Genomic DNA, 16,487 nt, shown 5'->3' on the forward strand with positions numbered 1-16,487 from the left:
CTAGAGCCTTGTGAAGGAGGAAGGGTAAAGGTAGGGACATGCCACTCACACAGAACACAAGATGACTATTAAAGTTACATGGCAGGAGAAAACTTGGAAGCCTGGGAGTGGACACCTGGAGCAAGACCAAGTTAGAGATGACCGGCACCATTAGAGGCCTTAAATGTTCCTTTGATATTCCTGATGTGTGGGCTAGGACAGGGGATAAAAAAGCCCGAATGAACGGGAAAAAAATGTATAGCTCAATAAAAACAAAACATTGTACCAGACAGATGACTAAGCAGGTAGAGTGTTTGAAACTTGAGTCCAATTCCCAGAACCACATAAAGGTTGGAAAGAAGTGACCTCAGAGAGTTCCCCTTTGACCTCCTCACATTCACCATGGTGTGTTACATGTCCAAGCAATGGCCCAGATATAAGAAGGTCCAAGGGAAAAGCTATTGTTTTTTGCTTTCTTGCCTCTGCCCGTGCAGAAGTGTGTATCTAGATCTAGCCTATGGCTGCTACCACCACCACCACCCTTAATTTTAACTACAAATCCCCCTGAAACCTCAAGAAATAAAACATAATAAAGAGTACGTTATTTGTTCGAGTAACATATAATTAATAAAGAAAATCCTGAAGCTGGGTGATGGTGAAACACACTTTTAATTCTAGTATTCAGGAGGCAGAAGCAGGTAAATCTCTGTGAGTTCAAGGACAGCCTGGTCTATAGAGCTAGTTCCAGAGCAGCCAAGGCTACACAAAGAAACCCTGTCTTAAAAAACAAACAAAACAAAACAAACAAAAAACTATGTTGATTTAAAAAAAATTTCCAAAAAGTACGTGTATAATAAACAGTGTGTAAGCCAGGTAGGTTTAATGCCAAGCACTTCGGAAGCAGTGGCAGCCAGATCACTTTGAGGCCAGCCTGGTCTACAGAGCAAATTTCAGGCCAGTCAGAGCTATACAGTGAGACCTCTCTTTACCAAAAGCAAGCAGGGTGAGGTGGTACGCCCTTTAATCCCAGCATTTGGGAAGCAGGATCTCAAAACCAGTTGGTCTATATAAATTCCAGGCCACAGTGAGACTAACTCAAAATAAGTAAAAATAAGAGAGATGTCTCTTGTGGAGGACAGGCAGGCAGACATACAGGACTGATCTCCAAAATATACGAATAACTCAAGAAATCTGACATCAAAGAATCCACTAAAAAATGTACAAACCTAAACAGAGAACTCTCAACAGAGGAATCTAAAATGGCTAAAAGTTAATTAAGGAAATACTCAACATCCTTAGCCATTAGAGAAATGCAAATCAAAACAACTCTGAGAGTCCATCTTACACCTGTAAGAATGGCCAAGATCAAAAGCACTGATGGCAACTTATGCAGGAGAGGTTGTGGGGTAAGGGAAACATTCCTCCATTGCTGGTGGGAGTGCAAACTTGTACAGCCCCTTTGGATATCAGTATGGTAATTTCTCAGAAAATTAGGAACAATCTACCTTAAGACCCAGCAATACCGCTGTTGGGTATATATCCAAAGGATGCTCAATCATAGCACAAGGACATGTGCTCAACTATGCTCAAAGCAGCACTATTTGTAATAGCCAGAACAGGAAACAACCTAGATACCCCTCAATCAAAGAATAAAGAAAATGTGGTACATTTACATAATGGAGTATTACTCAGCGGTAAAAATCAATGACATCTTGAATTTTGCATGCAAATAGATGGATCTAGAAAACCATATTGAATGAGGTAATCCAGACCCAGAAAGAAAAATATGAACTCACTCATAAGTGGCTTCCAGACATAAAACAAAGAAAAAAAAAAAACAACCTACAGTCTACAATCTCAAATAACCTAGAAGAACAAAGAGAGACAAACATGGATCTACATAGGAAGGAGAAAAAGAGAAGACCTCCTGGGTAAATTGGAACTGTGGGGGTCATAAGAGAGGGTAGAAGAAGAGGGGCAGGAAGGGAGCGGAGAAAAATGTGTAGCTCAATAAAAACAAGAGACGTACATATTTAAGACCTCCCTATCACCATGAGAGAGCTGTGAAGTTTTCAAAATGATTCATTAATGACTTATGCGCAAATCATGAAGGCAAATGCTACAAAATATATAGAGCTGAGCTGCCTCAAGTGAGAGGCCTCTTGCTTGACACTTTGAAACTACATACAGGCTAGGCAATGGTAGTGCACACCTTTAATCCTAGCACTCAGGAGGCAGAGGCAGGCGGATCTCTGTGAGTTCGAGGCCAGCCTGGTCTACAAAAGCTAGTTCCAGAAGAGGCTCCAAAGCTACAGAGAAACCCTGCCTCAAAAAACCAAAAAACAGGCAGAGATGGCACACAACTTTTAATCTCAGCACTCGGAAGGCAGAAGTAGGTAGATCTTTGGTGTCAGCCTGGTCTACAGAGTGAATCCAGGACAGCCAGGGCTACATGGAGAAACCCTGTCTCAAAAAACAAACCAACAAAAACAAAACAAAAACTGCATACAGGTATTTGAATAATATTTGATTTTTTAAAAGAAGACTTATTTTTATGTTATATGTATGGGTGTTCTGCCTATATGTATGCCTGTACACCACATACATGCAGTGCTCTCAGGAACCAGAGAGGGTGTCAGAGCCCCTGAGACTGGAGATATTAAGTATGTTATGGCTGGAACTTGCTTACTGAAACCCCACATGAGCCAGGCACCAGGTCAAAGCTCTACACTATTATCCAGATCTAGAGATGGATTAGAGAACCTTTCTATACTGCAAGTAAACTTAAACTCAGTGTGCACCAGACACTTGCTCAAATCACAGCCTAGTAAGCAGCAGCATTAATGTTCAAAGTCAGGGAAAGAGAAAAAGTAATCACCCCTACATTTAATCAGACTCAAGATCTAGAAATACGGGGAACATAAGAATCAGCAGATGACACCTGGGGGCACAGTTGACAAAAATCCAGACTCTTGAAACCTATGGGATAACAACTTTTTCTTCAACAAACAAGTTTCAAGACAAAGATAAAGCAGGAAGGAGACACTTAGTAACCAATAGCTTTAAATAGCTTGGCATGCTCGAACAAGGCTATAAAGTGGTAGACACACCACACTACAGACAACCTGCTTTCCACAGTAACATAACATCTTGTAGGGTCTTACAGAGATTTGGGATACCCTCTATCTCATAATACTATGAGATAGTAATACTCATAAATACTCATAAATACTATCTCAGTAGCATTTCTTCTCATTATTAATTTCTTCTGATCAGCAATTACTGTCCCTGACAAACTCTAAAGGACTTTGCCATCACAAGACACCTCAATCTATGTAATCTGTACACTTTTGTCTCTGAAGGAGAATCAAGGTGTGATCTCAAAAGGAAGCCCAAGGACATACCTTACGGGTGATTGCATAGTGTCCTTTGAGCTCATGTAGGGCCCACTTGATGTCCTGGCTGCTGAGCATCTTGAAATCAGCCATCAAGAGGTCAGCAGCTTGGATGAAGCATCGTTGGTCAAGTGGAGTCAATTTGGAATAGTCAAAAAAGTCTATTTTAGGCAACTGAAATGAGACAAAAAAACATAAAGTTAGAGATGAGAGTATATTGCTCCACAAGGAATAACAGCTGGGGAGAAGGCTCAATAGTTAAGAGCAATTGCTGTTCTTCCAGAGAAGTGGGGTTTGATTCTAGGACACATACCAGACAACTCAGTTTCAGGGAATCTAATGCTAGCTTCTAGTCCCCATGAATAACGTCATGCGCAACATTTACACACTCATTTCCCACCCCGCAAAAAATAACAAATAAGCTTTTAATCCCAGCACTTGGGATACAGAAGCAGGTGCATCTCTGAATTCCAGGCCAGCCTGGTCTACAGGGCCAGTTCTAGAACAGCTACACAGTGAAATCTTATCTCAAAAACTCAAACCGAAAAACAAAGAAATAAATATTTTAAAAAGTATATATTACAGGAAAGAATCTTGTTTATTCTCAAAATATTTCTATAAGGAGGTGACTAAATTGAAACAAAAATGAAGAAGTGTTGGATAATCTTGGACATGGTGCTACATGTCTGGCACTCAGAAGGCTGAGGCGGGGGATGGTAAGTCCAAGACAAGCTGAGGTAACACATTAAGAACTCATCTCTCGGTTGGGTGGTGGTGGCACACACCTTTAATCCCAGCACTCAGGAGGCAGAGGCAGGTGGATCTCTGTGAGCTCAAGGCCAGCCTGGTCTACAAGAGCTGGTTCCAGGACAGGCTCCAAAGCTACAGAGAAACCCTGTCTCAAACCCCCCACTAAAAAAAAAAAAAAAAAAAAAAAAAAAAGACCCATCTTTCTCAGGGGGAAAAAAAACAAAAAACCAAAACAAACCCCCCATGTATGTGTCTGTGTATGTATGTGTGTATATATATATGTATGTATGTATGTATATATATATGTGTGTGTGTGTGTCTATATATTCATATACATACATATTCAACATTATCTTAGATCAATTTTTGGCTAAGAATTAAAGTTTTGAAACTTCTGACATCTTGACATGGGATGTGGCTCAATAGGTTGAACAAGGTTGAACACAAATGTTGTAAGGATAGCTATCTGCAAGCTTAAGTACTTGCAGGGAAGTGTAGTAATGCTTTTGCGGTATTCTAATAAGTGGAGATCGAAGACAGAGATATTAAGAGTGGCTACGATAAAATTTTTGTATCACTAGTGGTAGGTATACCAACAATTCATGTGAAGTATTTCAATTTTTATACAACTGCAAAACATTAAGAAAAACAAACTAGCTAGGATGTCATGGAGCATGCCTTTAATCCCAGTACTCAGGAGGCAGAGGCAATCTCTGTGAGCTCAGGCCAGCCTGGTCTACAGAGTGAGTTCCAGGACAGCCAGACCTACGCAGAGAAATCCTGTCTTAAAAAAGAAAAAAATAAAAAGATAGTAAGATTAAAAAAACAAACTACTAGAACAACACAGAGAACCTTAGCCAATTCTTTTCCCATTTTAGGCATTTGTTCTAAAAGATTCAAAGCAGAGGGAATGGGAAACTAAAAGTAACAATGCAAGAAAGACACTCAGGGAGATATCCAGGGAGGCCCACAAACATTCTGAATTCCTGTTTCCCCCGCTTGCCTTTAAAGCCCCGTGCCAATAGCACTTTGCTGCCTTCAAGATAACAAAGGCAGCATCATCAATAGAGCAGATCAATTCAAGTGGCGAAGCCACCAGGGACACTTGCCTTCACATCATCCTGGCTGGCGAGCAGGCTGCTGCTGGGGTGGATAATAATTCGGTCTTCTCTCTTTGGATAATCTGGGTTTTCCAGAAGAAAATTACAAAGTCTGCAAAAACCCCCACACAATGTTACTTTCATTACTCCTAGAACTTTCTAAATCCCATGCTTGCCCAGTCATATGAAATATTTAAAAAAAGCCTCTAGTTATAGTTATCAAGGATTTAAGATGTATCAGTGTTGGCACACTCCTGTAATCCTTATACTCAGAGGGTTGAGATAGGAGGATCTCAAATATGATACTGCTTCAGTTTAAAAGGAAAGAAAAAGAAAAGAATTAAGATGCTGTACCCCAGAAAAATTAAACAAATAATGATGGAGGATTCTCATTGGCTAATAAACAAACTGCCTGGCTCATTTAATGGGCCAGCCCTTAGGTGGGTGGAGTAGACAGAACAGGAAGAAGGAAGTGAGGTAGATGGCTCAGTCAGATGCCACACCTCTCCTAAATTAGGCAGACTGCCGTGCCTCTCCTCAGTGAGATGCGATGAAGCCAGCCACCAGGTCAGACGGTGCTGAATCTTTCCCGGTAAGACACCATTTGTGGTGTTACACAGATTATTCGATATGGGTTAGTCAAGATGTGAGTAAGAGGCTGAAACTAATGGGTCAGGCAGTATTTAAAAGAATACAGTTTGTGTGTTGTTATTTTGGGGCACAAGCTAGCCGGTGGCCGGGAGCAGGGCGGAGGGACCGTGGCCCGCATTTTTAAAAAGAGAGACCACACCCCAATGGGCTGGTATCTCAGCGGCTATTGGCTGAAGGAGCGGAAGGAGCTCCTGCAACAAAATAAGACAGCCACATCAGGTTTCTGGTTTCACTTTACTTGATGTGGTGGTACACATGTATAAGCCCAGGATTCAGGAGGGCTGAAGCAGAAGACTCTTAAGTCATAAGCCAGCTGAGGCTGCACAGCAGGACTCTAGCTGGAACAGAACAAAAACAATGAACACACTGACAAATGCAGACTCCTCTGAGCTTTCGCTATGATAGGAAGTCACTGAAATGAGTAAGGCTTAAACTGCATGAACAAGAGAATATAGAAGGAAAGTAGCTATAAAAGAACGATGAGCACTGGGCAGTGGTGATGCCTGTAATCCCGGCACTTGGGAGACAGAGGCAGGCAGATCTCTGTGAGTTTGAGGCTAGCCTGGTCTACAGAGCGAGTTGCAGGACAGTTAGGACTACACAGGGAAGCCCTGTCTTGAAAAACAAACAAAAAAGAAAACAATAAGCATATCACCAGAAGTAAATGTTGTGGAATATTTGTATATTGTGTGAAGACATTGCTATCATTATTGAAATAAAAAGCTAAATGGCCAATAGCTAGGTGGGACTTTTAGACACAGAGAACTCAGGGAAGAAGAAAGGTGGTATCACCAGCCACAGAGGAAGCAGGATAGGCAGTATGGAGATGCTTCATGGAAGAACATAGATTTAAAAATATTGGTTAATTTAAGTTATAAGAACTAGATAGGAACAAGTCTAAGGTAGGCCAAACTTTTATGACTACTAAGTCTCCCTGTCCTTATTTGTGAGCTGGAGGTCACAAAAAGAAAAATCCAACTACAAGAAACTGTGTATTCACAATCACAAACACATTTGCTATGAGATTTAGTTGTTGCGCAAATAAATGAACTCTGAGACATCAATACTCTTTATAAGCCTTAGTAATGCAAGACTTTGGCTATGTGAGTTAGGCTCAGCTTATTAGCTAACTCTTAAGACTGATGAGCAGACCATGTCTTCTTAGACAGATCCTCTATATACCAAACTCATGAGGCTTTCTCTATTCACTGATTAATATAATTCTCCATATCACTGTTGGAGTACTTCAAGCTAAGATGAGGCAGGAAAAGCTAATTCACAATGACACATAAGAGTAAAAACTCAAAGTCAACTATCCAGGCTCTTCATCCAGTAACCAAGCCAAATCAGAAGGCTGGACAGAGGAAGGTACAGCAGTGGTGAATAGGGCTCAGTAGCAAGAAAGTGTCACCTCATAGGGAATCAGGATTTTCTTTGTGTTCTCCTTTCCTTGCTTGGGCATATTTGTAGGACAATCCCTTCTCTTAAAAATTCCCACTCAGTTTCTTTATTGCCCAATGTCAGTAGTGTGTCCCCGAACAGTATGACAAATGTTCCCCATTTTACCCAGGTGCCAATGGATGGACCTAAAAGAGGTATCATATGTTAGAGGCAATGACAAGCTGGGTGTAGTCGCATACACTGTTAATCTCAGCACTCAGAAGGCAGAGGAAGGCTGAGTAACCCACCCAGGGCTACATAGTAAGAGGCTGTCTCAAAAAAATAAATCAGAGGATCATTAAAGAGACATGGAAACTAGCTGCAAGCATCTCTTCCAAGTCTGATCCAGGGCCTTTTTTTCTCCCTGTTTCAGAAAAGGACAAACGCCTTACGATTTCAGAGTTAAGAGATGGATGCCTAGAATAATCTAATTTCCTGAAACTGAAAGAATGGTGATCTTGGGGGCTAAGAGAGGGGATGAGAAAGTTAAGTGTTCAATGAATAGCATCTCAGTTTGAGATGATACAATTTCTGGAGATCAACATTTGAAAGGTCTACATAATAATGAGAAATGTGTTTAATGACATCCAAGTGTATGGTTAAAAATAGACAAAACATTACCTGTATTTTACCACCAGAAAGAGAGAAAGCATGGTAGAATACTTACACATTCAAATCATAGTAATTCTTCAAATGAATTATCTCTTTAACATATCCATTTGCTACATCTGGAAATCTTGCTTCCTACAAAGTAGTAAACAGTACTTATATTTTGTTCCTTATAATGGTTTTGGAAGGCAATAAAACTGCATGGCAAAAAGTATATAGAATGCCTAAAGACCAGAGAACAGCTGTAAAGCAGTTCTGTGCCTGGCTTAAAAGCAGCCCTTAGTTCCCAGGTTAGAGAGCACAGATGAGGACTTAGAGGTCATCTACCCTGTCTCATTTTATAGCTCCAGTCTTCATTCTTCCAATAACTACTGAGTATGAGGAAGGTACAATCCCTGCCTGCCTTCAAAAAGACATGGCAAATCAGGATTAAGAAACCCAGAGAAAGCAACAAGCAGAAAACTGGTTTTCTGACCCCAGAAAACAAATACCTGCTTTGCTCTTTACTATAGGTATCCTACAGAATCGTGGCTATTAAAATGACTGATGCACTGAAAGTAGAATTTTTTACTTCACTCAGTTGCCAGAGACTTAAAAGTAAATGCCCACAGGGGCTAGCTAGTGCTGCTGTACTAGATGGCCTAGATCTAGGATCTTGAGTTCCATTAAATAGGAACTCAAGGCCTTCTATAAACAGGAGTTTACAGGAATGCCAGCTCCAGACACCATGATATACAGCTAGCACCAAGAGTACTTCTTGAAGGTAGAGTGTACAGTCTGGGTTGCAGGTTTTAGAGGTATCTGCATCCTTTCTAGAAATATACTTCTTAGGAAAATAAAGTTTACACAAAGCATTTCTTTGTTTACTGAAATGACAGAAAACAATAGTAAAGAGGATTACTAGTACAGTATTATTTAAATCATAATTTAAAAAATTACACTTACTGTTTCTTTAACTAATAGTGTAATGAGTTCTTGATCTCCTTCAGCAGCTTCTCCCCACATGTTTTCCAAATTAGCCTGCTGAGATCCTGGAAGGGGGAAAGCTGGCCCAGGGTCTTCATCAATTGCTAACTGCTGGTCTTCAAGTTCTCCTAGAGGATGGGCTGGCTGAGGAGAAGCAGGGCCTGGAATCCCCTCCTGCTGAGGTTCTGGCCTTGGAAAAGCTGGCTCTGGGAAATCATGGCGGAAGAACATTGGGCCCATTTCTGCTTCAGAATTTCGCTCTTGGGGCACAACCTGATTTGTTCTCTCCTGAGGCTGTGGATTCAGAGCCTGGAAGTATGGATGGTCCAGCCAGTACTCTTCTTCGATTATTTGGTCGTCTACTGAGGCAGTTGACTCTTCAAGATTTGATAAGAGATCTGTCTCTGAGTCTTCAGATGATTGGTTCTGAGCTTTTAAAGGCTCACTTTTTGGGAAAAGAATGCCATTTTCTCCCACTATAATGACTTTCTGCTCCAGTTTGGGGTTAACAATGTTGTTTGCTGTCTGCTTATTGCTCGGTCCAGGTTTGGCTTCTCCTTTTTTGCTACTCCCAAGATCCAGAAATTGACCGTATTCATCCTCAGAATCATCCTGCGCCCCAGAATCAAACAGTGAGTCGTTACAAAAGGAAAAATAGCTGTGGGGATCTGCTTCAGAGTTTTCTCTAGACTTTCTAGGCCTTTCTTCTCCCAATCTGTTCAGATCTTGCCACTGGGCAGCTGGTTTGATGAGATTAGGTCGGGATGTCTGAGGTTTATGTTTCTAAGAAAAAAATGAAATTTTAATAATAAAAATTCGATTTCTTTCCTGTATCTATACCTGCTTCTGAACTTACAGTGAAAGGAGAGGAAAGAAACAAAACTAGAAGCATCCCCTGAGAAAAAATACTATCTTTTCTTTAAGGTAGGGAGGATCTCACTATGTACTCACAGCTGGTCTCTAACCAATAGAGATCTACCTGCTACACCTTCTAGGTGATAGGGAGACGGCTTACTCAGGTGAAGTAGCTTGACCCAAGCACAAGGACCCGAGTTCAATGGCCAGCGCATGTGTGTGATACCAATGTCAAGGAGGAAGAGACAGGCAGATTGCAATGGCCTCCTGACTAACCAGTCTAGCCAAAATGGTGAGTTCTGAGTTCACTGAGAGGCAACATCAAAAACATTAGGTAGAAAACAACAAAGAAGACAGTAATCCCTAAAGTCTCCATATGCCCACTTGTCTATGCATGCATACAACACACACACAAAATGCTCGAATCACTGGTCACTGGGAAGTATAAATCAAACCACAAAAATCAGTATTATCAAACACACACACACAAAATCAAAAATCAGTAGCCAGGCGGTGGTGGTGCACGCCTTTAATCCCAGCACTGTGAAGGCAGAGGCAGGTGGATCTTTGTGATTTCGAAGCCAGCTGGTCTACAAGAGCTAGTTCTAGGACAGGCTCCAAAGCTACAAAGAAACCATCTCTCGAAAAACCAAAAACAAAAAACTAGTAGGAATGTAAAATGGCATAGCTGTTGGCAGGACTTAACAATTTCCAAGTGTTCAGCAACACTACTTCTTGACATATATAAATAGAAATAAAAAATATACAGTCATAGACAAACCTTTACATGAATATTTACAATAGAACTATACATTATTCATGAGAGTCAAAAAGTACAATTTAAATGACCGTCATCTGTTCTAAAATATTTTAAATGTTAATGTTCTAAAATCAATTGTGGACATATCTGTATAATTCTTAATTTACATTAAAACCACTTATGCAAACTAAAAGCATGCATAATATGCTTACAGTCATTAAGCTGTAGTGTGATGGAATAAGAGGATAAAGATGCAGCTGGGTTGTGGTGACACACACCTTTAATACCAGCCCTCAGAAGCAGAGAAAAATGGATCTCTCTGAGTTTGAGGCCAGCCTGGTCTACAGAGTGAGTTCCAGGACATCCAGGGTTGCTAAACAGAAAAATCCTGTCTCAAAAAAAAAAAAAAAAAAAAAAAAAAAACTATAAAAAGACAAACACATAATGAATAAGTAGTAAAGAAACCACATAATAAACGAAGTGTGTAAAGATGATAAAGCACAAGAGAACTACTAAACACCAAAGCAGAAATCCATGCATGAGAAAACAAATGCAAGCACCACCAGGTAAATTGCAGAGCTGTTTCTTTGGTAAAGAAAATAAATAAAACCAAGGGAATGGGCTGTAATGATAGAGCAGCTGTAAAGGGCACTTGCTGCTCTTCCAGAAGACCAGTTTGGTTCCCAGCACCTCTATCAGGCAGATTACAAATAAATGTCTATAACTCCAACTCCATCAATCTGATGCCCTCTTTTGGCCAAGGACACTTGTACACAGGTAACATCATACTCACAGACATATAAATAAAAACAAGTCTTAAAAAGTTATTAAAAACAAGGAAGGAAAAAAAAGTAAAAAAAAAACAAGGAAGGAAAACAATGGTTAGTTTATCAAATAAAAAACAACAACAATTATATAAAAAAAAAAAAAAAAAAAAAAAAGCAAACAAAAACCACCAGAGGAAATGCCCAGTGTGGTAGTCCTAGCACTCAACTTAGGTTAATAGGCCAGCCTATTCTTTATATTCTGTATAACAAGTTCCAGGTCAGCCTGTCTACACAATGAGACCCTGTCTAAACAAAAACAAAACAAAAGAAAGAAAAGGAAACTGGAAAAGTTACAGGAGAAGTAAAAAGAAAAAACTTTAATTTAACTGTTTCTATATATTCAAAACCATAAAGAAAGAAAAACTCTTCTCATGAAGTCAATTTCAAGTTCATAAAACACTCACTTCTGTCAGTATGACATCATCATCTAGGTCATCATCTTCATGTTGCTCAGTAGCAGGGGTAACCAGCATGGGCATCCCTTCCTCATCAGAGGAGTCAGATATGGTGATGGGCCCATCTCTGACACTCATCCATTCTACATGGAAGCAAAAAACATGGTCACTGTGAGGCCAGTATGAGCACATTCAGTCCCTATATTCACTGTTGGTCCAAGTCTCAAGCCAAGTTCAAAGCTACTAACAGTTAACTTACCACCTCAAGTGCACACAGATTCAAGCAGCAAGAACTGTTTCCTTGTTAATTTTTGCCAGTAACATTGAGAGATGACAGACAAAATGCTCAAAATGTATCAAATTTTTCTTTTGTTAAATGGGAGAAATCTGAAGCTTTTTGGTTTTGTTTTGACAGGATCTTATGTCATGGCTGGCTAGCTTGGTACTATGCAGACCAGACTAGACTCAAATTCCTGGCAATACTCCACCTCAGCCTTTCAAATCCTAGAAACACAAGTATTTAATTTGCTCTTAAGTTGGGCGCATTGGTGCGTGTTTCAGATTCTAGCAGTCACAGCACAGAAAGTTAGGAAAGTCAGCCTGAGGGAGTGAGACTTTGCCTCAAAAAACAACTTTCCTGAATGAGCGATTAGGCCAACCACAATTTTTTTTCCACATAACACTATTTTAATTATGACACTGACATAGAACTGCCAGTTTCTTTAGAGATTCCCCATGTTTACTCCTTGAAGAAATAAAAGACTGGTTTGATTTAAGCCGCTACATCTCAAAAAAATTAGCACTCAAAAATAGTAATATATTTATTTAAGATTTAAAAATCAGCTTACTTTATACATAAGCTATTTAAGCAGAACTTCCATTTCAACCAAACACTTAGCATCTACCAAGCAATCACCTACCAAGGATACATCTGTGACAATGGGCATTTTAACTTGCCTGCTCTTTTAAATGAAACCACAGTTAAATCCAAAAACACAGCTCTGCAGGTCAACAATAGTTGTTCCTTGCTCTAATCTGTTTGTGGGTGGGTGTGGATCCAGCTGTGGAGGCTGTTTTCCCCATTGGGGATATTATCTATTTTTGTCTTTTTGCTCAAAGAAAAAAGCTCCTTATTTACTTGAGTGTGGGGCCCACAAACACGTGTGTGTGAAGGCGAGAGGAGGAAAGAAGTGTCATCCTCAATTACTCTCCACCTTTTTTTCTAGAGACAGAGTCACTCACTAAACCTGGAACTCTCTGATTCAGTCACACTGACTGGCCACTAAGGTCTTCGGATCGCTTCTTTCTACGATTAACCAGCACTAGGATCACGGTATGATACATACTGCTATGCCTGAAGGGTCCAGACCTTTTCCCCCACTCCACCTCTCCTCCCCACACCTTTAGCAGCCAAGACAGGCTGCAGAAAAGACCTAGCAACAGGCCCGACTCAGCAGAATGTGCTGAGCCCCCAACCTTGCCCTAACTACTGGGAGGATCAGAAGTTTTCTCTGGACAGGCTTTACTAATAATGACGGAATGCTGTGACCCCCATGGCCTCCAGCTATAGCAACCTTTCTGCAGCTACAGTTAATCAGCTCAGACAGGTTCCCGCAGCACGGAGGTGTGCCTACCCTGAGACTGTTACTGTGAAACTAGAAGACCCCCAGATGCCCCATCTTGTTCTACCCACTGCAGCTCAGAGCCCTTTTTACTCACTTCACCGTGTTAGACCGATGGAGGACCCGTGTTAACTCAGAAATAAAAAGACTCTGCTTTGCATCAGATCTGGTCTCTTGGTGGTTTGGGGAGGGGGGGGGTCCAGATTCTGGGCACAAGAGTGCCTAGCCTTTTTTAAAAATAAATAAATTTTTGTGGTGTATGTGAGTGCACATGAGTTCCTTTGTGAGAGTGATACCAGGGCATATGTCTTCCCATCAGAGGACATCAGATGTTGTTAGTCCTTACTTCCTCCTTTGTCTGAGAAGGTCTTTTGTGCACTGCTATGTAACCAGACTAGCTGGCCTGCAAGCTTCTAGACATTCTTTTGTTTCCACCTCCCACCTTGCTGCAAAAACACCAGTATTGTAGACAAGGACTATCATGTCTGTCTTTATATAGGTTCTGGGGGACAGAAAGGGGAAGCCAAAGAAAGGTTCTGCTCAGGCAATTTTACCACTAAGCTACCCATCTCCCAGGGCTTCATGCATGCTAGGCAAGAGCACTATCACTGAGCTATACTGCTAGTCCTAATCTTGTTTTTACATTTTTTTTCCTTTTAGACAGGGTCTTACACTGTAGTTCAGGCTAGAACAGAGCTCACTAAGCAATCAGACACTACCAATCAAGGGTTTACCTCCGTGAATTGCCACAAAATGACCGTGCAACCATGACAAGATCACGAACTATTTCTAGCCCATTAGCACCCTCCTTGTTCCTCTTCCCATCGCTGCCTTCTATCCTCAAAAGAGGACTTCTAACTCTATAGATTAGTTTTAGTTGATTCTAGGTAAGGATTTTTCTGTGTCTGGTTTCCATGCAAATCACAAGACTGAGATACATCCATATTGCTGTGATGACAGTTTTCTCTGCTACACGTGAATCCATACTGTGAACACATAAGTTATTCACTCTTCCCTGATGGACATCTGAGTTGGTGCTAACATGGACTATTCTGGATACTGCTGTTATGTACATGCTTTTATGTGCTCATTTCAGCTGGGAACATTCTAGGAATGGAAATGCTGAGTCACAAGAGTAAACATATGTTCAATCTTAGGAGAGGCACTGTATTGCTAAGGTGATACAACAGAGACACATGGTCTACAAGGCTGTACTGATTATTTGGACCTACCATTTGCTGATCCCTAACTTGGATTCTTAATTTCCCAGTTATACTTGATATATAATACATGCATTTTTAAGCCTTAAATTTTCTTCAAAACATGAATTTCCATTGTGATAGGTTAGTTTGAAATCTATTCTTTTTCTTCCTTCCTTTCTTTTTTTTCCGAGACAGGGTTTCTCTGTGTATCCCTAGCTGTTCTAAAATTTGAACTCAAAGAGATCTGCCTGCCTCTGCCTCCCAAATGCTGGGATTAAAGACATGTGCCACCAAGCCTGGCCTGAAGTCTATTTTTATCTTCCACATATATAAGGATTTTCTAATAACAATTTGTGGGCCTAAAGAGATGACTCAGTGCTTAAGATGACTGGCAACCCTTCCAAAGGTCCTGAGTTCAGTTCCCAGCATTCACAGGCTCACAACTGTCTATAATAGAATTGAATGCCCTTTTCTGGGGTGCAGATATACATGAAGACAAAACATCCAAATACATAATTAAATATATTTTAAAAATAACTTGTAATTTATTTGCCTTAATTGTAATATGTTGGGCAGAAAAATTCTAGCCAACCCCCCCAAAAAACAAAAAACTGTATACTGAGGTTCCATGAAAAGGAAACCGAGTAGTGACACAAAGTAGATTAGTGCCCTCCTCAAGGCAAGATGGAGTGGGGCACGCCTGCAAAGAGCACAGAGGAATCTTCATAGGGTAACAGAAATGGTCAGCTCACAATTGTGAGATTGCAAGTTCGTTTTTCAGAACTTTTTTTTTCTTTTTCTTTTTCTTTTTTTTTTTTTTTGGTTTTTCGAGACAGGGTTTCTCTGCAGCTTTTTTAGAGCCTGTCCTGGAACTAGCTCTTGTAGACCAGGCTGGCCTCAAACTCACAGAGATCCGCCTGCCTCTGCCTCCCGAGTGCTGGGATTAAAGGCGTGTGCCACCACCGCCCGGCCCGTTTATTTTTCAGAACTCTTAAGAAAAAAATTTGCCAGGTGGTGGTAGCACATGCCTTTAATCCCAGCACTTGGGAGGCAGGTGGATCTCTGTTAGTTTGAGGCCAGAGCTAGTTCCAGGACAGGCTCCAAGGCTACAGAGAAAAAGCAAAAAAAACAAAACAAACAGAAAAACTTAAAGAGATTGGCACAATAAAACTATTAATCAACTCTACACACCTGACAAATATCCTTATAATGGGTATAGCATGTTTATATTTGTTGAGCAACAAAACAAAACAAAAGAAAAACAAAACAAAACAAAAAACCCATTTCCAAAGTCAGTAATTTTCCATAAGGAAGTAATTGTCCGTCTGTCTAGTTTTCTTGAGACAAACTCTCACTGTGTACCTTTGGCTATTACAGAACTATATAGACTAGGTCTCAAAATGACAGAGACTCACCTGCCTCTGCCTCCTGTGTGCTAGGATTAAAAGAATGTGTCACCACACCCAGCCTAGTAATTGTTTTGGAAAAACACTGTTCAATTGTATTTAATGCCTAATTAAAAATTCTAACATTAATTCAATATGCACGTACAGAAGTCAGAAATGAGTGTGGGTACAAATTATAGCTAAGATTTCAAACTTTCTGAATAACAAGTTATGGCTAATACAATCACTACCAAGTCATAATACATTATTAACAAACTCTTAAACTCAGTATTTCTTTTGTATCTATAATTTGTACAGTTTGAATGATTCTGTTTCCTCTAAATTTATTCACGTGTTACAATTTCCTACACTTCAAATTGCTGAAGGAAGCCGGGCGGTGGTGGCGCACGCCTTTAATCCCAGCACTCGGGAGGCAGAGGCAGGCGGATCTCTGTGAGTTCGAGGCCAGCCTGGTCTACAAGAGCTAGTTCCAGGACAGGCTCTAAAAGAGCTGCAGAGAAACCCTGTCTCGAAAAAACCAGAAAAAGAAA

At 40.5% G+C, this 16,487-nt stretch overlaps 1 protein-coding gene across 2 annotated transcripts in view; it reads right to left on the reverse strand.

The window, feature by feature from the left end:
* The window catches only part of Rnf216 (ring finger protein 216), a 118,195-nt gene that overhangs the window by 86,995 nt on the left and 14,713 nt on the right, over positions 1–16,487 (reverse strand). The window contains exons 3-7 of one of the 2 annotated variants that reach the window (XM_038345971.1): positions 11,737–11,870; positions 8,870–9,502; positions 7,983–8,059; positions 5,234–5,336; positions 3,384–3,548 (exon numbers count right to left, since the gene is read on the reverse strand). In XM_038345971.1, the coding sequence (XP_038201899.1) occupies positions 3,384–3,548; positions 5,234–5,336; positions 7,983–8,059; positions 8,870–9,502; positions 11,737–11,870 (1,112 nt within the window). Of the gene's footprint in view, positions 1–3,383; positions 3,549–5,233; positions 5,337–7,982; positions 8,060–8,869; positions 9,674–11,736; positions 11,871–16,487 lie in introns of both variants that reach the window. The other variant, XM_038345970.1, reaches the window with a different exon arrangement.

This window comes from Arvicola amphibius, chromosome 10 (assembly GCF_903992535.2).
Source record: "Arvicola amphibius chromosome 10, mArvAmp1.2, whole genome shotgun sequence".
NCBI classification, from domain to species: domain Eukaryota; kingdom Metazoa; phylum Chordata; class Mammalia; order Rodentia; family Cricetidae; genus Arvicola; species Arvicola amphibius.